The 25,410-nt window shown below is 47.6% G+C and overlaps 2 protein-coding genes across 2 annotated transcripts; both read right to left on the reverse strand.

Annotated features, from left to right (window-relative positions):
• Positions 1 to 2,690: 2,690 nt before the first annotated feature.
• Positions 2,691 to 10,415, reverse strand: LOC104260819 (V-set and immunoglobulin domain-containing protein 4). The gene is made up of 8 exons (XM_059824558.1): positions 10,229 to 10,415; positions 7,245 to 7,601; positions 6,307 to 6,588; positions 5,881 to 5,976; positions 4,856 to 4,972; positions 4,338 to 4,451; positions 3,757 to 3,778; positions 2,691 to 2,901 (listed from the first exon to the last, which is right to left on the reverse strand). The coding sequence occupies exons 1-8, from the start codon at positions 10,281 to 10,283 to the stop codon at positions 2,691 to 2,693; spliced, it is 1,254 nt and encodes a 417-aa protein (XP_059680541.1). The 5' UTR covers positions 10,284 to 10,415.
• A 3,493-nt stretch (positions 10,416 to 13,908) lies between these two features.
• Positions 13,909 to 23,952, reverse strand: LOC132318147 (V-set and immunoglobulin domain-containing protein 4-like). The gene is made up of 9 exons (XM_059824409.1): positions 23,790 to 23,952; positions 22,423 to 22,779; positions 21,525 to 21,806; positions 20,560 to 20,634; positions 19,837 to 19,908; positions 19,489 to 19,563; positions 18,640 to 18,753; positions 17,226 to 17,247; positions 13,909 to 16,096 (listed from the first exon to the last, which is right to left on the reverse strand). Exons 1-9 carry the CDS (start codon positions 23,842 to 23,844, stop codon positions 15,898 to 15,900), a joined length of 1,251 nt encoding a protein of 416 aa, XP_059680392.1. The 5' UTR covers positions 23,845 to 23,952; the 3' UTR covers positions 13,909 to 15,897.
• Between the last annotated feature and the right edge of the window lie 1,458 nt (positions 23,953 to 25,410).

The raw sequence follows: 25,410 nt of genomic DNA on the forward strand, positions 1-25,410 counted from the left end.
TTCCCCACAGGAGCTCCAGTGCCACTAATGGAGCTGGACCCCATCTCTCGCCCCCCCATGTCCGCAAAGCACCCCCCATTGCTCCTGGAGGATTAGCCTCCTCCTCTCGCCCTGCTGTAAGGCTGCTTGGGTCCCAGTCGCTTCTTCCTGCAGCAGCTGGTAGCCCTCTCTCCTGCCCTCCTGGGCTCAGGCAGGAGCTGTGGTACTTCCGACGAGGTCCAAGGAGACGCCAGCAGCAGCAGGACAGTGAACGCACGCCCAGAGCACCATCGCAACAACTCTGCATTCCCTGCAGAGCAGCCTGGCTGCCTACCCATTTCGCCCTCCAGAAATGCCAGGGCTTGCGTGTGGACCCTGTACAGCCTTTTGCTGGCCCAGAGCTGGGCCAGGTCAGCCATGCCCCCTCCTGAAAGGTGTCCAGGGTGGTGGTGTGGGACCTGCTCTGCCCTCCTCCCAGCAGTGCTCGTGCATTTGCTGCCAAGGCATTTCCAAAGCCACAGTCATGGTGCTTTGCAGCAACTTCTCCTGGCCTGTGTCTGGCATGGAAGATGTGTGTAGGAAACGGTCTCTCAGGAGCGAGTGAATTCCTGTGTCTTACTGTCAATGTCTTCTGCTTTGCTCTGTGTCTTATCCTCCTAGCTTCTTTGTGCTCAAAAAATGGATAGGAAATGTTTTTTCAGTGTGCAGAGCTACCTTTCCTCACCATGGCTCCCTGGGATCAGATTCAGTGGTCTGGGCATCAGTTCACTGGGGTAGCAGTGCACTCGTAAGGCTTCATGCGCTCCCGTCAGCCCTGCGGAGCCAACACAGCCATCACCTTCCTGTGAGGCTGCGACTGTGGCACGCTCAGATTGGCCACCAAGCTATTTTCCACTTGGAAGAGAATATCATCTGATTTGTCACCAAGAACCAAAATATAGGGAGGTGCAGAACATTTTTTTAAAATAACTGCTTCTTAGAGCAAACCAATGTGTTGAGCAATGGCTTGAAATTAAAGTCAAGGACTTTAACTCCTGAGCTAAATCACAGGCAAGTTTGTAATATTGTTTAGATGACCTCTCTTCTCAGGCTCTTGAGCACACTTTAGCCTTCCACTGGCAGTGAAGGAAGACTTGGTATTAAGCATCCTCAGATTCCTTCTAACTTCTGAGAGTGATTTAGTAGTATAACACTTTACACCCTGCTGTGAGTGATAAATTCCTAAAAAAACCCCTAGAACTAGCTGAAGCATCTGGAAGAAAGGTGCTAATGGCAAACCTTCAGCCCTAAATGTGCCCAGCTCAAGCATTGATGCTTCTGACCAGCTCACTGAAATGAGTGTTATTCCATTGACTCCAGGCTGCAGCCTGATGTTGTCACTGTGTGGAGTGCTGTGTCTTACTGTGCTCTCACTGCGCTCTCACTGCAGTAGTAGGTGGCTGCAGGTTTGTGACTTTGCATGTGGAGGCAGCACCAAGACCCTGACAACCATCTTTGGGGGCTGTGGTGAGGTCTAGTCATGCGAGGAGTCTGGCGTGGGCTGACTTGATGCCCCCCTCCTGTCTTCTCTTCTTTAAAAGGGAACCCAAGTCAAACTTCCAATTCAAACCGTGGTCATGAGTGTACCCTGCCTGTTCTTCAGAATTAAATCAGAAGACCAAGAAAAGGCACAAATTTGCAGGCAACAGAAAAATTATGGCACTGGATAGTGAAATACCAAGGAAGTCAGAATTCCTATGCAACAAAATCCTTTGAAGCCTGTTTTATTTTCCCTGTGAAAGAAAATATGTTGCACTAATCACGCACTATTCAAGGCATTTTACAAACATGAGCACTCACAGTATCTCCATAACACAGGTCAGCACTAATATCTCTGTTGTAATCGGACAGATTGACTCATGTCCCACAGACTGAATCAGTGTCAGTCTGCTGTGTCCAGGGAGGTCCCTTGCTCAATCATTATTCCAAATGCCTCAAATTTATCTCTATTTTATTATGCCTCTGTCCCCCATGCTGTAGAAATAAAATGCTAGCATTTCCTTCAACACCAATTCTGCTTTTCCAGGAGAAAACCAGAGGGTGGCAGTTAGGAGGCTCATCACCTACAGGGACATTCCCACGTCCTCTATCCATGAGCTCCAGTCTGATAGCAACAATGACATTCCTGGGACATCAACCCCCACTCTGTGGTCCCTTTACCATGCTCTAACAAAAAAGACTCAAGGACAAGCAGGATGTACAACCAGCATTCGTTGAGCTGTAAAAGCCAGAGGATGTCCATTTCCAGCACAGTCCCTGGCTCCTCGCAGTCTGGGATGTCCTGACAGGGGAACATGCATTTGAGAGTACACCTTGCCGCTGTTATTGGTTAGCAGCATTGCACCCAGCTACACCTCAATTTGCAGGCTAAAGACATTTGTGTTTCCACTCCTTCAGATCCTCTCTTCCTCACCTTGGTCCTTCAGGCTGCTCAGAAATCATTCACTCTATAAAACCCACTTGGCTGAGGGTTTCTGCACCAACAGGCAGGGAGGGCCTCATTTGCCAAAGCCCAAGAAGGTTATGCAGTTCCCCTGGGTTAAAGAAAGCAGCGAGACTGGTATATTTATCAGAGCAGAAGGCAGACAGGAAGAAGAGTTTCCTTTGGTAAAGTTTACCACTCAATATCTGCAGCCCTGCATGGCTGCTCATGTGGAAAAGCTGGTACTTTACTATTTTTTTTCTATTTCATATTCTGATTCCATTGCATTCAGAAGGTTCTCATACTCAGGATTTTTCCTTATGCATATGTTGTCATAGCCATTGTCTGTCATGGTGAAAATGTCATTGGATGTTTCAGTCTTAGAATTTGCTTCCATGTGTAGGCACTTAACAGGGACTTCCACATCAGTCTCCAATCTCATGACATCTGCAGTGCTATGGCTGAAACAAGAGAGAGACATTATTGAGAAGGACGACTAAATCAGAAGTCATTTGATTTACATCTTAGTCAAAGACAAGATCTACCACATAATCTGTGGAACAGCAAAATTTATATTAATCTAGGGACGGCCTGGGAGGCTCTGAAAGACACTAGAAAGTAGCATTAGAAGAATTACATACACAAAAAGAAGCAATAAACAGTTAACATTGGTACCATAAACTCTCATGTCATTATCATGTTATACTCAGAAGAGTTACCAGCAGATAGTCTAGACTTTAGAAAGTAACTACCAGTAATAATTGGGAAAAATGGCAATGTGCGAGGCTACAGATGGCTAAGGTATGTCTCTGAATAGGAAAGTAGTATGAAGGGAATAAAGGTTAAGATTAGGACAGGGCAGAAGACATGTTCGTATGATTATAAGCAAACATGGATTGCACAAAATAATATTTGGATAAGCACTGGGACGTGTTTTGTAAGAGAAAGGCACGTACAGGAGGAATTTATCTTGAGGGAAGAGCTGAGAATTCCTGTTCTTTGCTTTGTGAAATAATGGTGGGAATTTACTACAGAGAACAGTTTTCCCATGGCACCTTGCGGCAGAGCGAAGGACCCAGAGTATCTTTCTCTCATTTTAACATATTAAAGAACAGACTCTCTCTTGCTGCCTCCTGCACTAAAATGTTAATGTCCTCATGCTGCTAACTAAATGGAGTCTCAAGGTATTCAAATCCTCCCCCAGCAAGTCAAAGAAGTCTTTGGCTTTTCACTGAGCAAAGAAGCTTTTTGGAACCAGGCATCAGTATGATGCCCTCAAAGGCTTCTTAACGTCCCAGGAGAAAAATTGTACTCACAAAGCAACTTCATAGAGAGGTTCTGAAAAAAGGAAGAATCGAAGATGTGCATCAACATATTTTATGATTAATGTGCCACAGGAAAAAAACCCCAGGTGCTCCCAGGTATTCCCGCCTTCAGGAATAACCCTCCCACCCTGCCTCTTCCTAGAAGGGCCCAGGTGGGGCTGGGCTTGGAGCAGGGGCCGGGGCTGGGGATGGTGGGGATGATGGGGATGGGGTGACGGGCACGGGGATGTCGGGGATGGGCATGGAGCCGTGGCGGGCGCCACGCCGTCCCGCCCGCCCCGTCCCCTCGGAGCGGGGCTGCCCTCTACCGCCCGTCCCGCGCGCGGGTCGCGCTTCTCGCCGCTCACGCCGCCGCCGTCCCCGTCCCCGCATCGCCCCGCCGGGCCCGTCCCGTCCCCGTCCCCGCGTCGCCCCGCCGGGCCCGTCCCGTCCCGTCCCCGTCCCCGCGTCGCCCCGCCGGGCCCGTCCCGCCCCGTCCCCGTCCCCCCACCGCCCCGCCGGGCCCCGCCCGCCGCCGTCCCCGCATCGCCCCGCCGGGCCCGGCCCGCCCCCGGCCCGCCCCCGCCGCTCACCCTCGTTGTTCCGCCGCCGGCGCAGCAGCGCGGCCAGGAGCGCCCCGAGCGCGGCGGCGCCCAGCGCGGCCGCCAGCCCGTGGAGGAGCGGGGGCGGCACGGCCCGCCGGGGACCTGCGGGCGGGGGCGAGAGCGCTGTGGCAGCGGCGGGGGGGGAGACCCGGCGCGGGCTGCGCCAGCCGAGCGCCCGTGCCCCCCGCCCGCCGTTAGCAGAGCCACGGGGCTGGGGTCGCCGTGAAACACGCTTTTGAAGCGCCTTAAGGCGAACGAAACCTGCATCCGCAGCCAAAGCCCGGGCAAACCGCGAAGGCCGGGGCTGAGGTCAGCGGTAGCGTTTTCAGCCCTTTTCAGGCAGAACCAGCAAGCGAACTTCAGGCAATAGCTGCGCTCCGGCAGGCCTGCGGACAGGCAGCCGGGGGGCAGCTCCCGCCTGGTGAAAACCGATGTTTGACGGGCCAGGGATTTGTTCCCTGCAGCAGCCAGGTTTGATGTTTGGCCTACAGACAGTGTTCGTCAACCTGCCCTTGCCAGTGCAAATCTTGCATTTTCCAGCACGGAACTCCACTCACCTGTGGCAATGGGAGGCCCCTCTGAAACGTCATCCCTGCTGGAGACCAGCGTTGCTGCAGGCAGATCTGCCAAAGCATAAGGGTGAATGCGTTATAACCCTTCCCGGAGCTGCCCTGCGGCGTCGGGAGAGTTGGGTTTGCTCTGCAAAGCAGCAGCGGGGCGGGCAGCGATCTCCGCTTGCCAGTGAGCCCACCCCGCTGCCCAGTGCTGGCACAGCTCTCCTGGGCTAGACGTAACTGCTGCCCTGAAGCTGCCTGCCCCATTTTGATGAGCACGCTGCTTTGATTCTCTCAGGCTAATACATCTGAGGTGGACGGAAAGAAAACACCCATTCAACCTGCTCTCGGAGCGACAAATCAAGGGCTTTTTATCCCTGATGTGTCATCCTGTGTGTGTTCTGCCAACAGGCTTGCAGGCAGCATGTGGCACTTGCTTCCCCCTCTCCCCAGCCATCGCCCCAGGGGTCCCTGGCAGCCCTGGCCGACATGGTGCATCTCTAGGCACCAGCACTTGTGGCTGGCTTCAGCATGGCCAGGGTATGCTTCAGCTTTGTCTCACTGGGGCTCACCCGGTTTCCACAGGACTTTCTCACTTCACCTCTCCTGTGGTGACTCCCTGGCTGGTCTGGGGTGGTTTACCATCACCAGCTGCATTTTAAGGCTCCCTAATGCACGGAGCCCCAAGCCAGGTTTCTTGCCCCAGGTGACCTCCCACTGAAGATGTGCAACCCCCTGGTTTCCCAGGCCGTGGTCATTCCAGCACTGGCTCTGCTGCTGTCCTGGGGGGCTCCAACCCAGCTACCCACAGCTGAGCACCTGTGCCTGGGGGACAGGGCGGACCATTTCTATCCCACCTGCAAAGAGGATCTGCAGCCCAAAAGGAGTGTCAAGTGGCTTTGTCCCACTCACCTTCTCCATCACTCGCAGAGCACCCTGGTGAAAGCAGCCCTTCCCCTGCAGCCCAGGTCACTTACCTGTGGGCACGTGCTGGGGCGCACCGCCTCGGGGGGTGAGCAGGGGTCTGTTGTGCCTGCCGGCCCCAGGGCTGGGCTGCTGTGTGACTGGGGACTCTGCGGGAGAGACTGGTGGTCAGGCTGTTTCCCCCACGCCCTGTCTGCAGTACAGGGCAGGTAAGAGCAAGACATGCCAAGGGCAGGAGCCAGGCTCCCATCCTGCACAGTCCTGGTCCCAGAGGGACGCAGGGGACATTTTCCTGACCCCTGCTCGGATCAGGCACACTCTGAAGCAGGGAGGATGCCAGCCCCCGTGGTTTCCTCTCTGGGTGGCAATCAAAACGCAATTCATATTCAGCATTACGTGCCTCATCCCGCTGTGAAAGAGGAAACTCCCTGCTTCAGTCTTGTGCAGTGGAGATGAGGAGCTCTAGGCTGGGGACTCACCTCTCACCGTCAGCTCAACGGCGTCGCTCTGCTGCACAGCCCCAGCCCCAACCCTGTTTTCTGCCTCACAGAAGTACTTTCCGGTGTCAGAGGGCTGCAGGCTGTCCCACACCAGCTCGGCCTGGCTGCTCAGGAGCAGGGCTTGCTCTCCTGGGGTGCCCCTGAACCAGCGGTAGCTGATGGGGGGGGACCCGCTGGCCACACAGGTCAGGCTGGTCCTGGCTCCTGCCGGGACCGTCAGCCCCAGCTCGCCGGCCCTGATGACGGGCTTGGTCGCTGCAACTGGAAGACAAAGCAGACTGGGCCCACGTCACACTGGCCCTGGTTATGGTGGGGAGGGTTCACACTCTGGCTTTCAGTGCTTTCCCAGGAGGCAGAGGGGCACTGCTCTCACATCACCTCTCTGCAGAGGTTAAGCTCAGGTCACCTATGCCTAAAACAAGGTTTACACCAGCCATGCCACCATTGCTACTGCCATATCACACAAGTCCTGCTCTGTTGAGTGGGTGCCCCCCTTGCAGAAAGACAGTTCTTTCTAGCACACACTGAGGATGCTTGGGAAGGGGAGAAGGCAGATTTGGCTAGCACAACACCCACTTGCTGTCCCACTTGCTACAAGAACCGCAGAGATGCTGGCCACCTGCACAGAACCAAAACTGTACCTGGACGTTATCTCAAGCACCAGGGGTTCAAGTGGCCCATCGGTAGATCCAGATTGGGGTATATATTAACTGATCCCCCTTCCCCAGTCCATCCCTACACCTCCACGAGTGGAGAAGAAGGGCTAACCCAGCAAGGGATGAGGATGCCTCAACACCCAGCCTAGATGTGGGTAGACAATACGGTGTGAAAGACTATTCCCACCAACTGCTTCTTCTCCTTCATGCTCTGTGGATTAGACTGGCTACATAAGAGCAGGGCTTTATTGCTGGGTTTACCTTTGACAACTTTAACCGTTGTGGTCACCTCCTTTGTTATCAAGTTGTTATTTTCAGACCTCCATGTGACTTGACAGGTGTAGTGTCCGCTGTCAGGGATTTCAAGGTTCTCGATTAGGAGTGAGGCGTCCCCTGGGCTGTGCTTTGGGACACTGACCCGGTCTCGGAACTGAGACAACAAAACATGGTCACCAGAATCGTCTCTCCGAAAGATGGTAGAGGTGCTATAGTCTCGCTCCATGCTCCAGATGAGTGTTTGCTGTGTGAAACCTTCTGAGGGTGTGTAGGTACACGGTAAAGTGGTGGATCCCATCCATGTGCCCTTGACCTGGTGGACACTAGACAGATCCAGGAGGGCTGCAGGGAACAACAGTTGAAGGGAAGAAATAAGAACACAGCAGAAGAGGAGAACATCCTTAGGACAGATGGAAATCACTAGGTGGTGGAAGCCAGCATGCGGTCACGTCTTAGATGTGCTGTAGACCACAGCCAGCTAAACCAGGGCCTGTCCCCAGCTCACTGAGCATAGGGAAGTGAACAGTTGCTTCAACCTCATGGCTATTTTTATTGTTTCTCTCTCGACACTTGCCAGTTCTCAATTCCTTCTTGGTACAGACAGGCACACATCCTGCTCCTGGTGGCAGCATCACAGCTACAGTCTTCACAAGACCTTAAGGAGCATCTCTTATTCCTGCTCTCTAGCCCCAGCCTTTACACCCTACTTCTGCTGCTTGGATTTCTGCTTACACTTGCACATGATGAGTCAAACAGCAGTGGCCTCCCCCCACTGACACGGGATGCTCTGACAACACCACTTGCAGTGCTGACTTCTACCTTCTATATGGGAGGAAGGATGAACAAAGCAAGTTTACTGCTTCACTGCAATTAACAATGAATGCAACAGGTTCACATTCATTAATGTTACTATTTTTTTATGCAACTTCCCTCGTGCTCACAGGGCCCAGCAGTATAGCTGTGCAGGGAGAAGCACTTCTCTGTGTAACAGCCTGTCCCAGAGCTAACAGGAGGTGCCAGTTGGGGGAAGGCAAGCATCTGTGGATCTGTGTCCATGGGGACAGCTGAGGGGACTGCTGGGCCTGAGCATAGCGGAAGTTTGTTTCTGATGTGGAGCTTTGGTTTTCCTTTACCAGATGACTTTGAGAGGGTAGGCACACCTCCATTCTTCAAATCTCACATCCCAGTCAAATGCAGCTCCTTGATGTATCAGTTTATAAAGGTTTTCTATTTCTCTTCTTCCTCTTTTCACAGACTCCCACCAAGAAAAACTAAGAAGGGTGGTGGCTATTTAGAAAACTGCTCAGAAATACCCTCAAGGCATTTGGGGCACTCAAGTTCAAGTATGTTTGCTATCCAGTGTATTCGTCTGGACAAAATTTTCTTTAAACATCTCTCCCGTATTGTTTTGCATTGCTGTGTGCCATGAAATAGGTGGCAGCATCCACTGATTCCCTGCAGAGCAGCTGCACTCTGTGTATGACCAATTTCAACATTACCAGGGACAACTCCAAAGGAGAGCTGATTGGAAGGTGGGAGAAACTCAGCAAAATAAAAATCCCTGAGATGGCATTTTTAAAATAAGTATTTCATCCCAGTGACACTTCTTAAACTGGGATGTAGTCTTCCAGACAAACAATGTGAATTCTCCCACCAGAGGGAAATAGAGCTGGACCAGAAGAAAACCTGAAGGGCTATGTTAGAGATTAGAAGGCTGATCAGAGGGATTTGTATTATCTATAATGCATGATAATGGAAAAAAAAATATTGAACTCTCATCTTCTGGCCCATTTTCTAAAACAGTTGAGCATCTTCCTTCCTAGCCTGCCAGCACCAGCTGTCCCGGTGGCATGGAAGCGCCATGCAAGCAGGAGCCTTTAGGATTCTGTTCTGAAGTACTGGACCTGGAACAGGAATGGTGGACCAAACCCGATCTTTTTTGCTTTAGCCTTAGAGAACTTCAGATCTGACCTAGATTTCTTGGATCATACCTGCTTTAACCAGATAAGCACCCTGCCAAGCGCTCAAGTGGGCACAGGAGAAGAAGGGGCAGATTTCGTGGTACCTGGCTCATTCTCCCAGTCGCTACAGCTGTCTGCCCACTGAGACCACAGCTCCTCTGGGAAGTGCCTCTAGTAAGTAGCAAATTACCTGAATCTAGCTAGACTTGGCTAACCTCTACCCATAACCCCTTACCCCACTCCCCCTTTCCCCTCCTCCCCAGAGAGGCACTGGTTATGTTCAGTTGCATTAACTCACAATGAGTCGTTTGAGAGGCAGATCCCAGAAATCTGCAAAGCTGTTTTTTTATGATGAAATGGGGAACATACTTCAACCTGTTTTTCTAAATTTCAGGATCAATTCTGTGCTTCTGTATACAACTTGTTAAAGAACCTTTCTCCTGTTTCCCAAAACCTTCCTCTGCTGGTATCAGTGTCATATGTGGCTCATGGGCATACGAATTGAAGCAAAGGTTCCATTATTACCTCTCCTAATGCACCTAGAGAGTCAGCAGATCAGGAGAGACCAAAGGGATTCATGTGTGTGCCTGCATTTAGTCTCACAATTACAGCTCATCTTCTTCCCAGAACCATGCTAGCATAACAACGGTGATGCATTTTTAAATTCTAGAAGAATGCATATTCCAGCTTCACAAAGACTGTTTTGGAAGCTAACACACCAGAGCAGATCCTCTCCAAGATTCCTGAACAATCCTGTTTTGTTCATGCTTTGGGGCATGGGAGCTGACCTTTTGCCCAATACTGTCCCGGTTGCTCCACTCTTAAAAGCACCTTATTGTATCTCATACCAAAGGAGACTCATGTGAATTCTCAGGCTCTATTTTTCATATAAGAAAATGAAGACTTTCCACACTTGGCAATTTTTAAAAATTAAGACACTATAATTCAAAAGATTTTTCCCTACCCTCTTAGTACTCTTTGTTCGTATACACTGAAGCATTTACTCACCGTTGCAGCTGATGAAAGCCATCACAAACACCACTATCCGCAGAACTTCTCCCATTCTCCCAGCACTGCAGGTCCGTCCTCCTTTCCCTGCACTTTGTGAGAGACCCCCGCACTCCTGGGACCAGAATGCAAGTGAAGAACAGTTCCCTTTCTTCTGTCCTTTGTCATCGAGGATCCTCTTTCTGAAGTATCACGAGTCCATTTCACTGCTGACTTAGGTGAAGGGTAAAGGATGGACAAAGACTAGAAGGATCTTTCAAGTTCCCTTTCATATTCCCCTGTCCCCACCCACTTCTCTTACCATTCTCTTGGCTTTTCTGACTAGTGCTCTTTTTTTATTATTCATCATAATTATGTGCTTCTTTTTTCTTTCTTTTTTTCTTCCACATTCGCATTCACTTCACAATGAAAGAGCTTTATGATGACTACACAGTCAAGCGCTCAGGAGCAAGGAAAAGCAAATTTGAGGATGCTTGTGAAGCATGAATTCAGTTCCCTCTGATTTGTGTGTGATGATATTGCACAGCAGAGTGCTCAGCATCTCTCTCCATCATAGCATGAGGGCTCAAAACTGGGCATCCAGAAATGGAAAAGCACAGGTCTGAGTGCACTGACTCACCTAACACCATGCAGCAGCATGAGGCAGAGACCAACTTGTTGATGCTCAGTGCCATTTTCTCAGTGTCTTCTCCTGCTGATGTTACTCAGCTTTTCCACCACATGCATGTACCAACTTCTGCAGCAACAGACTCTCTGAAGGCAACCCTGTTCACCTTCTGAGTAGGTCAGTCTGTGACCTGAGTGAGGAAGACAACCACCTCTAGTTTCTTTGCCAAATGGTCCAAGCCTTTTAGACCAGAAAACTTTTACTGCCACTTTTGCTGCTTTTTTCTGCTTTAACAGAAAACGTGCAGAGAAGCAGTATTAAAAAACCAACATCCTGCTCTTTACTATGATAGGAATTTCCCTGCAAAAGCTCCATTTTCTACCACCTGCCCAGAAACTGTGCCCTATTGCAGTGCAGCTACAGATGCAGTTATACCTACCAGGGCCATGGAGAAGGTGCATGGGGAAACGAAAAGTTAACAAGTTAGAGTCATCCGCATTTAATATTAACACAAGCTTTTACCATCTGCTGGTGACCAGATGGTCACTGCCTGGTGCTCTCATTTTCACAGGATCACAGACTATCTTGGTACATATTTCTGCTGCAATAGTCCAGTTCATGGGCAAAAGTTGTCATGTTTTCTAAGGAGGTGACATGACTGACATCAGAGGGACTTTAATCCAGGAGACATTCTGGGTATGCTCTGTAGAAGTACCTTTACAAGTACATCCAAAAGTTATCAATAGGTGTTAGGCCCAGCATTAGTATGTGTCTGCTAATTATTACCAGAAGGAGAAGGAATTACAGAAGATAAGAACCATGTATAAAGCAAATCTACTGACCTAGTGAATTTTGTTACAGGCTTTTAACCATTCACTAGAGCAACTTTTTGGCATTTATTCAATAGACATGCCTTAGCTTATAGTTGTAACAACTGCACCAGGAGAATAGTATCTTTGCGCAGGAGGCAGACGTATCTGAAATATAGGGAGCCATCTTCTGTTGGAGCTGGGAGGGAAAGGTAATTGGTGTAGTTTTGCCACAGTTACATCCCATCACGACAGATATCTGTTTGCTTACATTGTAGCTGAGCTCAGACTGTTCACTGGAAGTGCTGCCATTTGTCAAAGATGGCTTGTTCCCTCTCTGCACAGGGCAATGAAAACTGGAGACTATCTTCATTTTCCCAAGGTCGGGAAACTGTCGAGAACTGTGCAGGTCTCATTTCAGTCTTCGGGTGGAGGCATATCCACACTTGGATGGCTTGCTGAATGTCATTTCAGCTGAGCTCTGCTTATTGCTGCAGTAAAACTTGCCTGTGGCAGGCATGGGCAGCCTGGAGCAAAAAGCTGAATGTGGTGTGGCAAGACATGGAGCAACAAATTCATACGGGGTTCCAGGCTAAGAGCTACCACCAGCTGTCATCCTGCCGAGGAAGACAATGGAGGCAGCAGCACCACCCGTTCTTGCAGAGCATAGCCTTGCTGGTGCGGTGGAAACTTGATTATTGCTGCCTTTTCTTCTTGACTTTGCTGAAGCTACCAGTGTGGTACCAGTTCATACTGCCTATACCCTATCTGCCCACTCTGCCACCAAGAAGCCATTAGCTGTGTTTGAGTCCTGCCTAAAAGCAATCAAACAAAAAGGCACTTGTTAAAATTCAAGCAATGTCACCGAAAGAGTGAATATGAGTCCATTTTCAGAGAGATGATTTAAAACCAGCCTTTTGCACACCCTGGCCCATGACTGGTGATAGAAGCTTGTCCCAACAAACTATCATCTCCTATGCAAAGGACTCTAAAAGAAGCTGGATTTTGGGGAACATGCCCTGGAACAAGCTGAAAACCCAAGCTAAAACTGCTGATGTGTCTACTTTCTGAACCGGACATGCAAGACTTCCTGAAGCTGTAATTATACAGGATAAAAAATTACTGTTTAGCTAAAACACACACAAAGAACGGTAGTTCCTCAAACGTGATGTACATGACATCTTTCTCTCTGTGGGACACAGACGTAGCTGCTAGTTTTCAGAGGGTCTTTCCCAGCTAGGTCAAGACCAGCAGTGGTGGAAATACAGGCAGGGAGGGAAGAGCCCATGGTGCCAGCTGCATTGCCATTCTTTTGTTCATACAGAGGTCAGCTGTCTCCCGAAGAGCCAAGTCTACTGGTCAGTATGGCTGTACCCATCACACCACTTACTTACAGAAAGGACAAGCTCTTTTCTCCTCGTTCTCCAAGCAGCACGTGTCGTGTCATATCCACCTCTTTGCTTAGATGTTCGCCCTGTTGCTTGACTTTGTAGTACCTCTGTTTTCCAGTTGCTCCATATAGCACTGAAGGCCCATATTCCTATTGCAATAAGTTTGTTTCTGGGATGCAGCTCAGATGGGTGGGCTGCTTTCCGGTAACAGTGACATTCTCTTCCCACCCTGTCCCTACCAAACACATGCACACACAGAGACTTTTTTTAAAACCCCTTTTTAAGGAATGAGAACATTACTGCAGGGCTCCAAAAACTGCAACCTCATCTAGAATTGAAAGATTAAGAAAACACGACAGTTTCCCAGAAAATTTCAACACTGTCCATTTGTCCTCACATTAACACACTATCCAGTCATGATTTTTCTGTTGTTCTCTGCAAAACCCTTTTAGAGATAACTGTGTGCCTTGCAATACTATTGCAACAGTTTTCCTCCCCTACTCACCTTCCTGCTTAGGAAGAAAGACTGTCAGACTTCCCTGGCTTTTTACACTCTTCATAATAGAACTTATTTTCTTTCACATCCTAAACATCTCATTTCATTAGCTCTGAACCTCAAATTGGACTAGCAGCAACTCTTGCATCTTCTGTTCCCTAAACTGTGGCTGCAAACATCACCTGACACAACATCCAAGACATATCCCAAACTCCAGCAGGTTCACAATAATTCCTCTGCTTTCAAGTAGAGGAACCTAATATGCTCCTAGGAGCGTAATTCCTGGGCACACACAGACATTCACGTGCACCCACTTTTATAGGCAAAATAAAGAGAAGTATAACAAAATCGACTAACTTTGCAGTCCTCAAGTTTAATGACTTTCATTTGCTTCTCCACATTTGCAATAAGCTGCATGTACATGTTGACAATTTTTTCCAAGACATCATCACCAACAAAAGCTGCTGTTTGTTCCCTTTCCATTTTGAAATCAAGGTTTCTCAGTCCTTGATTTTTAAGTACATTCTTAACAAAGAGAAGTAAAACTTGTGGTGCAGGAAATTTGGGGAGAAAGTATAAGGTCATTGATAAGTACCTGTGAAGTGTGTCTGGTGGTTTGTGAATTCTGATGAACTTTTATGTCATTCATTGCCCTAATTTCTCATTGGACCTCTGTGTACTTTGGGTTTTCATAGCACTGGATGAGTAGCATTGCGTTCCACACTTATTTCTGTATTGCATAAAAGAAGTACTTTCCTCTCCCTTTAAAAGTGCTACCAGATAATTTTAGCTAATGTCTGCTTCCTTTTCTCTTTGGAGAAACAGTAAACAAATAGTCCTTATTCACCTTCTCCACACTGGTTATGATGACTTTGCTCATTTTGCCTCGTTCTTCTCTCTTTTCCAAGCTGAGAAAGTATAACGCATTTGCGCAGAAGTGATTTCATGCCACTAACAATCCTTTGTTATCATTCTCAGCAACTTTTCTTGCTCTGCTAAACCCTTTCAAGATGAAAGACCTACACGCATACATAAGGTGGAAGCATTCCACGGGTTTTTACAGTATCACAGTCCTGTTTCCTATTGCATTGTAATGCCCTTCCTAATAGCACTTAACACTCTTCTTGAATGCTGGTGAATTTTGAGCTGATGCTCGCAGAGAGCTGCAGATGCAGATCTTTGTGAGTGTGAACAGCCAATCTGGGGGCCCACTAACCCTGTACCTGTGTCACTGATATCCCCCTCACCCCTCAGATCACTCGTTTTGTTTTACATCTGTCCGCATGGCTTTTAATCGGACACGGTACTGCCCTATTGTTCATTATAAAAAGGTTCTTCCATAGCTCTGCAATATCCATGTTATAGGTTCACTCAGGGGAGTAGAAATTATGAATAACAAAGCTTTTCAGCTCCCTACTTACCCTTCAGGACTTCTAAGCCAGGAGGAAAGTATGTCATGGGTATCATCTACTGAGGACCTGTAATTGTGAGTGCTTGCTGGCATTTTAAAGATGAGCCGGTTGTGCAAAAATTTTCATATCAAAACAATTTAGGCATGCATAAAAAATCCTATCCACAAACTTACGGAAAAGTATCTAATTTCTTTCAAATATTAAACATGCATTAAAAGAGAGAATAGAGAAGGTGAACTCAGAGAGAACGTGCCTTGTTGCAGTATCAGAATCCCCCAAGCTGTCCAGCACAAAACTATAGAAAGTGTGTCTGCACCTTATTGTGAGTGCTGCAGAAAGGCATATTGAGTACAGCACGATGGGTGCACAAGACATTTCTTCTTTTTGTACTGCTGCTCCTAGTGTGGTAAGGTTCTTTGTTTTATCCTGGCTTTAATCTGTCTTTCAGTGTTTCTTTAAGGGCTATCTCACATTTAAAAGGACATTCTACCACCTATGCAGCACTTCAGGTGGATGGGAGGAGAAACACTGATTCCCAGTCCATCCTCATTCTGCGCTTCTTACCCAAAGATGATGGGGATGTTGAGCAGCCCTCGGTGCTGGTTCTACTCCCACCAGACGAAGACTGTGAATGCAGATCCTTTTGGTCATATAAAGCAGTAAGTTTCTTGGCCTGGGATCTGCATATGCTAGCTTTCAAAGGGCTTTCTTCTGCAGAGGTGGTGAAAGGGAACCAAGAAAAGCAAAATCAGAATATCTATACAGCAGTCTGTAACTGAAGTTCCTAAAGAGGTTTGCATTTTCACTGCAGAGGGTATTAAGGTTCCACAAATCGTAGAGGAGCAAAAACTGCTTGCCCAACCTATTTTTCAGAGGCAAAGGTGAATAGGAAGATAAATTTTGCCTGGATGAAGGTATTCTTCAAGACTGCTACCTGTAGAGCACTGTTGGTTCTCACATAGTGTCACCTACTTCATATTCCGATTCCTGCATGTTTCCAACACAGTCATATTCATTCTTTTTCATATTTATTTCTTCAGATCTTTCATTTTTCGTGGTCTCCATCACATAGTTGTTTTCAGTGGAGGAGATGGGTTCCTCATAATGACCCGTACTTTCATACCTTGAAGAAGCTGCTGCTCTCGAGTTATGGCTGAAATCAAAATACACTATGAAAGAAGAGTTGCAACCAGAGTAGGCAAAGCATCTCCCAACCATCAAGATTTTAAGCAAGATATTGCGGCCTGATTCAAACCCATGTAAACCTGGGCCATTGGATTATGACAATATTCTGAAGGAGAGAATCTTGTCCTTTGCTTCCAAGTGGCAGGAGAACCTTGGACATTATAGCAGCATTGTCTCCAATCCAGGGAGAATTTCTGAGGCAGCAAAAGGTATGTAAGCAACACAAGGATTACCACCATCTCTTGGAATGGCACAACCAGACAACTGCTCTTTGCAAGATAAAAATATATGTATCTTAAAAAAAGTGGTGGAGGAATGGTAAATGATGAACTGAATGCAACCCACATCCACCATGTGGCTTATGGCATCCAATATCTTTAAAATGAAGGTAAATCCTCTGAGGAGAAATGCCATCACACCATTTGTTCAGTTGCTCAGGGTTCAACTGTTACTTAAAATGCTGCTTCATAAACTGATTGGGAAGCACAGCACCTGGGCAAATGCTGCTGGCATATTCTACCATGGCACTCAAATCATCAGCACTTTAATTTATATCTAGATAAGTGGTTCTCCTTGTATATTTTGACTAGATTATTAGGCTTTTCAGTATAGCTTCCATAGGTATGCCTCAACTTGAGTTTAGAAATAGCTATAACTTCCTGCCACAGCTATGATTAAAAGAGGCAAGTTCAGCCAAGGATATTTCAGGGATAAATCAGAGTATAATCTGTGCATCAGGAGCCGTAGGTCTCTAGAAGGGAACTTCTTGTTCTTTTCATTTGAAAAAACACTGAGAATTTATCCTTGGCAGTGATCTTCAATAGGCCTCATTGGGCTGAGGAGTTAATAAACAGCTCTTGCTCATTTTTATGATTCTAATATTGCAAAGGAAAAGATCTTTCTTCCTACAGTATGTGTTGATGTGGAAAGACCACAGATCATCAGTACAATGGACTACTGAGCTAACTTTGAACCTCTTCATCCATATTGCTTTAGAGGCTTTTCATCTTGACAGCGAAGTAGCACCTTTTTTTTTGTTCTGCTCTGATACAGTCCCCAAAGACTCATCAGTATGTTAGATAAAGGGTTATACTCACAATTTTACTTCATAGACTTCAGCTGGAAAAGAATAATCAGAAAAGTGTGTCAATAATTTGCATTTATATTCTCAAAAAAGAATTTCTACCATGTCTCTTCTTGATATAAGAAAGTGACCTCTGAAGACAGAATAAAAATAGGAACCTTAGAGATCATGTTAGGTGGGTGATGACTCCTATTCCCAGGATTCAGTCCAAAAAAATGAAAACCACCCATATCCCAGCTGTAGCACAACTGGGTCAAAATAACTGGCCCAAGGTCAAAGGAAAAGCTGAGTTTAGAAACTAGAAGTTCCTGGTTCCCACAATTTTCCTATTCATTAGACGTTCAATAAAGACCAGTTTAGAAAGAGGTTATTCTGGATTCCTTAAAAAAAAAAAAAAAAGGCAAACCGAGTATTTGATAATAATTATTATTAATTGGTTGCATGGAGTTGTAGAAAGGTAATTAAAGAAACAAAGGGACAAGGAGAAAACTATGGCCATCAGTACTAAAAACACCCAAACCAAAACCCCGTTGTGTTCTCTGTATACTGCCGAGTGCTATTAGTGAGAAAGGGACCTCTAAGAAAGCATTTGGTCAGGAGTTTTCTAGAGCACAGAAAAGACGGAAGTATTCAGTAAATATATCCTACATCTGAAGACTAGAAAGGAAATGAATCCGTACTGAAGAGGGAGAATTAATGATGACCTCTTTTCCTCCAGGTACTGACTAAGGGAACTATTAAACAGCAGCCAGTGCAAACAGGTATTTTAAAGCAGCAGGGCAAGATTAACTTGCTACCAGATACCTTAAAAGATCTGATCAACAAACGCGGTCACGGATGTAAGCTTGAGAGCCATGGGATGCCCATGAGGACCAGAGGGAAACAACTGTCCCCAAATAACCGCGGCAGAGCGGAGGACAACGTGGCAGAGAAGCCGAGTGCGGCAGGATGGCCCGGGGGGAGCAAAGACCGAGATCCCCCCTGGAACCAGCACGGGGGTGAGCGCTGCAGAGGCTGCTTCATTACCGTGCCAGCCCTTCCCGCGGCGGAGGAGCAGGGCTGGGGCAGGCGGGAGCAGGGCTGGCCCAGCCTGGGCCCAGCCTCGGCCGCCGGGCCTGGAGGGCGGCTCGGGAGCACCGGGGCGGTTGCTGCCCGCTGGGCGTCCTCTCCGGCTGCCACCTGGCAGGCCCTCCCCGACTGCTGCAACTGGTTTTCCCTGAGGAGAAGGGGGCTTCTCCACCTCTTTTGGTCTTCCACCACCTATTTTGGTCCGTGCACATTTTGATCAACTGCCTGTATGATGCAGGTGCCAGAGCTGCTACCGGTAGCTGCGAGCACAGTACCAGCCCCAGCCCCAAAAGCCCTCAAAGGTAAAACCAAGCTGAACATGCACAGCACATTCAAGTTTTCCAGAGCGTTCTACTCACCATCTTTGGGCTTTCTAATGCAAATGATAAGAAAGATGACAAGGAAAACCACAGCACCACAAACCACAGCAATCAAGATGACCAGGTACAGGGGCAGGTGAGTCCTCTGGAAATCTAGAGCAATACAGCAGAAGACTTTCAGGCAGAGAAGCCCTCCTGGGTCACAATAGCAGCAGCAGTCACGTGATGCTGACCACCTCCCCGAGGACAACAGCAGCCAGCCCTGTCATGGGCACCAGGGTCGTACCACATGTGCCTGTCCCTGCTTGTCCCCATCCTAACTGCACCTTGCTCATTTGTGTGAGCCAGCCAGACTTAGGGCGCATACATCTCGCTGAGAGACTGTGGCTGTAAAGACACAGAGTTTCTTAATGCTGAGGCTAACCGAGGCTGTGAGCTGGGCAGAATAGTTGCACTACACGTCAGGAAATAAAGGGTCTCAGCTTTTCATTGAAGGATACTGTTCAGTTGTATTTGGAAGATGTTTAAACCTACCACAGCACTGCAAAGCTAGAGGAGGTATAGAAGATCTGCTTGAGTTGCACACTGAGGCTTTTCTGCTGTTCCAGGTTTGACATTCAAAGAAAAGATTGAAGTGGACTATTGTTCAGAAACACAACAACAGCTCTGTATGCTCCAACTATGAAAGCTTCCCCCCTCCCCCCAAAAAAAACATCCAGAGTCTTTTAAAGAGTCACCATGAATCATCTCGGTCCCATGAGAACAGCCATTAATACAATTTGCAGCCCAAAAGGCAGGACACTAATTTTGAGGCTGAAGGTACTGACTACTGAGTGGCCGGTTTGGGTCCCTAATCTCGTTCTTAGCTTTGTTTTGCTCTTCACTTACTCTGAGTTGTATAATTCTTTTCTGGATATCCCACACCATTCTCAGAAGTCACTACTGTTATGGACAGATCTGCAAAACAAACGTAAGTGAAAGGCTGACAGTGCATTTCCAATCCTCATTTTAGCACCAGGGGATCCAAGATTATAGCTGTAGGACCAAAAGAGAATGTCTCCATCACCTTTACAAGACAGTGAAAATAGGAAACCGCTAGAAAGTAATACTATATATACACACTATAATATATATATGGTATATATAGTACTGTGTATAATATATATAGTATATATACTATGTATACACAAACCATATATATATGTATGTATGTCTATACACACACCCCCCCTGTAATAGTGGTGGAGCCCCATGGAGTCCAAGAGATTACTGAGGTACCTCTGAACACCAGCTCCGTTTGGTTTTTTTCTGTAGGAATAGTCAACAATTGTCAACCTCTTCCCTTAGCTTCTGTTCACTGATGCTGATTCCCACAACCTACTGTGTGATTGGTGGGGCACTATAAATTCAAATTAAACATAACCCAAAAATACGAAGTTTCCACAAGCAGACCTTCTCTAGCTCAGGTCCGAATTCCCACATCCCACAAAAACAAACTGGAAATCACCAGCCCTCCCTCAAAACAACTGTCCTTGGTAAGGTAGAAGCAGCTTTTGCATCACTTGTACCTACCACTAGTGATACTAGCTCTGCCTCCCACTTCAGTGGCCTTCATTCAAGACCAGTAAACAAGCAAAAAAGCCCTTTAAAAAGAACAGAACCCAGAATATCCTATATGGTCTTCAAGTTAGGAAATGGTATTTCTAGCAGCTCTAAACAGAGTCTCTCACACAGAGGCACAACCTCCCTAAGCATAAGCTAAAAGCCCTCTGTGGACTGGAGATTGAGGAAAGGAGGATGTTCTACATTCAGAAACATATGGATTAAAAACAGAGGTGTACGGACTAAAGTATAATGTTGTCAAGACTGTATTCCCCAGCAACAAAATCCACTGCTAAGTGCTGCGTCAAACCCTAGCCCTGACTCCTCGTCCCTGCTGTCAGCCATAAGTGCTGTTACCCAGACTTGTGGTTGGGTGGTCTCTCACCGAGGTTCCCACATCCCTCTGAGAAGCCACTGTTGTTGTGGGCAGATCTGCAAGGTGAACAAGAGAGAGGCTCGCACAGTAGTTTGACCATGTTTGTGATGCTGCTGCAATACAGAACTTCTCCACACGAAGAACCAGCCACCATCCAGAGGACAGGTGGGGGACTGCGTGCTAGCAGCATTTGCAAGCATGGCCATCATTAATTCCTGTTCCCTTGCTGTACACTCTGACGTGCAACTTCTATGAAAAACAACATATTGTTTCAGCCATAACCTTTGTTCTGCTGGGAGCTCAGCAAGCTTTGCCTTTCAAAGGTCACCAGGTGGTATCTGTGCTTGGCTCTGCGATCACAGGCTTCACGGCTCTGATGGCTGAGTTACCAGCCAAGGAAAGTAGCAAGTCTTCCACAAGGCATCCATCATCAACCTTCTTGCAGAGCCTGGATACATCAGAGCACAGAGTGTGTGGAGTGCACTGTGTTTTCCTGAAACACGTAGCAAATCATAAGGAACAAAGGCCGTTTTGATTTTTTCATCTACTGAATTACCACTCGCACGTTCCTGATACTCAAAGTAAAGTCCTGATTCCTTGTCTAAGCTTGCTCTGCTTTTGCCTTAGTAACACGCTGCGATAGGCAGTATTACACAGCCAGCAAGAATTTCAAAAAAGCCAAAGACGAATAAATATAAGTGTTTTAAATACAAAACCTCTTTTGCATCAGAAAAGAGCAGTTCCTCTAAAGAGGAGGAAGGAAGTTGAATACAGGAAATAAAAAAGGATAGAAAGCCAGAGCCAGTGACGAGAAGTGCTTCAGACTGCAGAAGGCCAAGGCTTTTTGCGTTTTCTTCTTTCAGGGGAGGGAAGTAGGAACATTGTTCCATTCCAGTACGGAAGGACTCCAGATGTTTTCCATCCAGCTGTGGCTCTGGGGACTCACCTCTCACCGTCAGCTCAACGGCGTCGCTCTGCTGCACAGCCCCAGCCCCAACCCTGTTTTCTGCCTCACAGAAGTACTTTCCGGTGTCAGAGGGCTGCAGGCTGTCCCACACCAGCTCGGCCTGGCTGCTCAGGAGCAGGGCTTGCTCTCCTGGGGTGCCCCTGAACCAGCGGTAGCTGATGGGGGGGGACCCGCTGGCCACACAGGTCAGGCTGGTCCTGGCTCCTGCCGGGACCGTCAGCCCCAGCTCGCCGGCCCTGATGACGGGCTTGGTCGCTGCAACTGGAAGACAAAGCAGACTGGGCCCACGTCACACTGGCCCTGGTTATGGTGGGGAGGGTTCACACTCTGGCTTTCAGTGCTTTCCCAGGAGGCAGAGGGGCACTGCTCTCACATCACCTCTCTGCAGAGGTTAAGCTTGGCTTAGCTGTGCCTGTACCAGCTATGCCACCATTGCTACTACCTCCTACACAAAGGCCTGCTCTGCTGGGTTGATGCCAACTCTGTTCCTCTATAAACCACCACTGCCCAGGCAAAGGGAGATCGGGCACATGGTGAAGATGTTTGGTCAAAGAAGAGCAATGCAGTATCCCAGGTACTCCCCCTCTGGTGTGTGTCCCGTGGAAATATTGGGCCATCAGATACAGGTAGAGCCAGGGACAAATTGGTAAGCGAGAGACCACAAATCCTCCCCCAGCCCCCAAACTGCAGGGCACAGTATTGCAGTCAGAATTCCTCTCTCTGACCTATTTGCTGCTTCTTGCCAGAGTCTGACACCTCTCAGCAAAATGCTCCTACATCGGAAGCTGGTGGTCACTGCCTATCTGGTCTATTCAATTCCTAAAAGCCTTCCCGAGCCAAGCCTCCCACTCTTGTGCAGCTTCCTTGCTGGGTTTACCTTTAACAACCTCCACTTTAGTGGTGATCTCTTTTGCTATCAGGCTGTTGTTGCTGGCTCTCCAGGTGACCTGACAGGTGTAGGTTCCCCTGTCAGAGACTTCCAGGTTCAGGATGTGGAGAGACACATTTCCTGGGGTGTCCTTCAGGACGCTGACCCTGCCTCTGTACTCAGACAGGAGAATGTGGTCGCCAGAGCCATCCCTCCGAAAGATGGTGCCAGAGCTCTGGTCATGTACCACCATCCACGTAAGTGTTTGCTGCACAAAGTCCTCCACAGGCGCATAGGCACATGGCAAGGTGGTAGATCCCTTCCATATGCCTTCAATCTCATTGGGGCCAGTCAGGTCCAGAAAAGCTGCAGGAAGAATGGAGAAAGAAAATTTAAAAAAAGCAATCATGGTGAAGGCAGCTGCTGGGTGATGAAGCGGGTGGTGAGAGCATGAGCAAGTGGAATCCACCAAATCAAAAGCACGGTCAGTCAGTGTAGATGATGAGGGACAGTCTGTTCAGGGATGGGGTAACAAAAAAGCAACATGGCATCAGGAAGACAGACGGGAGACATCTGATTGCCAGGGGCACTGACACTTGCCACGTGTGCAGTTTGGCTCTCATGTCTGCCTGGTGCTTACCTGCAAGCAAGTGAACACCAGGCAGAGCACAGGATCAGAATTAGAGGAGGATTTAGACCTGAGGGAGGGAATTTGTCTCAAGCCTGAGTTGCACAGCTCTCTGGTCACACCTGGCATCGGCCCCTGCCACCCAGTGCCACTCTCAGGGCTTTCCTGGAAAGCACTGCACATTAACAGCAAACCACAGTTTTTATGGTTTTCCCTCCTCTGCTGCCTGTTTGTTCTTCTGAAAGACACTGCTTTTTTCAGACTAAGCTGAATTCAAGCAACCTAGGCAATGGATCAAAGAAATCTAAACCGCTTTAAATTTTCCTATAAAAATGAGGTCTGTTGACTTTGTCCCAGTACATTTTTGTCACTCAGGGCTGAACCTATGCTTCCATAGACACTTCTTTACCCTTTTCTCCTGGTTTCCAAACCTCCCCTTCCCTGGAAACACAAGAACTAACCAGACCCTTTGCGCTGGGCTGCTCGCTGTGCTCGATGAAATAACTGTCACAACTATATGGGATCTTTGTACTCTATGTAGGCAGTGTTTCCGTAGCCTTCATGCACCGCTGCGCTCTGCAGCCACTAGATTTGAAACAACTGAACACCGAGCCAGCAGCATGCAAAGCCATTGGCCTTTTTGCCGTATTTCTATTCCCAAAACAGAACTATCCCTGTACAAACACGCACAGACACACCAGTGGCAGGGAAGGAACTGCCCCGATAGGAGACCTCTCTGTATACTCACCATTGCAGAAAAGAAGAGGACTCATAAGCACAGCTGCTCTCACCAGCACTCCCATCCTTCCCAGGGCTGCAGCTTCTCCCTCTTGAGTAGAACAGACCTGCTCTCTCCAAGTCAGGGCTGTTGTGGAATTTGGATAATGAGGTGGGCTCCCTGTGCTCAAAGAACCGTTAAGACTGACCTTGCTCTCTCTTGTGCAACCCAGGGGACTCGCCTGGCTATCACAGGGTGCAGATAAGGAGGAGGTCCTGTGGAAGCAGGACAGCCCTGCTTGTGGTCAGCAAAGACAGTAAAATAACAGGAACCTGAAGGGTTCTTTGTTTCTTCAAAAGGCTTCGTGTCCAGTAACTGACCTTTGCCTCGTTACCTGTGAAATGCATATTACAACTGACACCCTGCATATGCTAATGAAGATTATAGCGATCATGCTAAACATATATGACTATAGCACTCGTTTCTTCACCCAAATCATGCTACACGTCACATATGGGGGGGGGAACCTCGTAGTTTTTGGGGATAAAAGACGGAGAAAATGATTGTTAAAAGGGAAGAGAAGAACCTCGATACCTGATGGACCAGTCGATGGGCTGCGTTCTCTTCCTCCACCCCAGGCAGGGACGCCTCTCTGGGCTCGCGCTGCACCTCTCACCCTCTGGGTGAAAGTTATCCCCGGGTTCTTGTATTACTATCAAGTTTGCTAGCAATATTAACCTTAATTAGTAGCACTAATGTAGTTAGCGAATTTATCAACAGCAATCTTGAATCTGCTTTGTCGCTCTCAATAAAACAACTAATTTCAATTTTTGGGCATCTGCTCAGTGCAAGTCCTTTTGCTGGGGCTCTGATAAATGACTTGGTGAAAGTCCTGGGACTCTGACAGACAAATTTCAAAACTACATTCCTTTTAACATGACAGGGGTAAATCAGAAACACTTCCCTTTCTTCGCTCACTTTGTCATCGAGAACCCAGGACAGCTGCTGATGGTTTTTCCTTCCTCTTTTTCAGAAAAAAAGTGTCTCAGTGATGACTGTCAGAGGTGTGGGCAGAACAGCAGTCCTAAGGGAGGGTGAAAAGAGGAAAGTTTAAGAATTACTTCTACTCTATTTCATATTTTCTGCTGAGCACACTTTTTTCCCCTTCTGTTTTTTAATTCAACTTTAAAAAAATGTTTCCTTTGTTTCTTTTTATTCCTAAACACCTATTTCTTCCTCTTTTCCTCCTTGCATTGCTTTCTAAATAATAAATTTTCACATGCATGTTACATACAAGAAGATCTGAGAGAGTATTCTTAAGGAGCTAAACAACCAAGGTCCTTACTATTAATTTTCTTGCTAGCTTTTCTATGGAGCTCACCACTGTGTTTTAAATTAAGATTCATGAAACACCCTAAATCTTTACATTACCAGTGTGAGACAGAGGATCACTGTAGGTCCCTTCCAACTGAAATATTCTGTTCTAGTCTATTCTGTATCATTATATCCCATTTAAGAGGTGGACAGTTTAGGTATACAAATCTGAAAACAAATAATTTCCAAGAGCTGCAGGCACCTGGTTTGACCACCCCACTCTGTATCACAGATTGATCCTCCTTTCTCACATGGCAATTTAGCTGCTTCGTTGAAT

Source organism: Gavia stellata, chromosome 14 (genome assembly GCF_030936135.1).
Source record: "Gavia stellata isolate bGavSte3 chromosome 14, bGavSte3.hap2, whole genome shotgun sequence".
NCBI lineage: Eukaryota > Metazoa > Chordata > Aves > Gaviiformes > Gaviidae > Gavia > Gavia stellata.

Bases quoted from the DNA above. Each gene is read 5' to 3' on its own strand.
- LOC104260819 (XM_059824558.1), bottom strand. From the start codon at position 10,283: ATGGGAGAAGTTCTGCGGATAGTGGTGTTTGTGATGGCTTTCATCAGC. The intron at 4,973-5,880 runs GTAAGTGACCTG...ATGCTTTGGCAG, and splicing joins GCCCCAGCACGTGCCCACAG to ATCTGCCTGCAGCAACGCTG. The intron at 2,902-3,756 runs GTGAGTACAATT...CTCTTGTTTCAG, and splicing joins CCTCTCTATGAAGTTGCTTT to CCATAGCACTGCAGATGTCA.
- LOC132318147 (XM_059824409.1), bottom strand. From the start codon at position 23,844: ATGGGAGTGCTGGTGAGAGCAGCTGTGCTTATGAGTCCTCTTCTTTTC. The intron at 20,635-21,524 runs GTGAGTCCCCAG...TTCACCTTGCAG, and splicing joins CGTTGAGCTGACGGTGAGAG to ATCTGCCCACAACAACAGTG. The intron at 19,909-20,559 runs GTAACAGCACTT...CTATTCCTACAG, and splicing joins CCACCCAACCACAAGTCTGG to AAAAAAACCAAACGGAGCTG.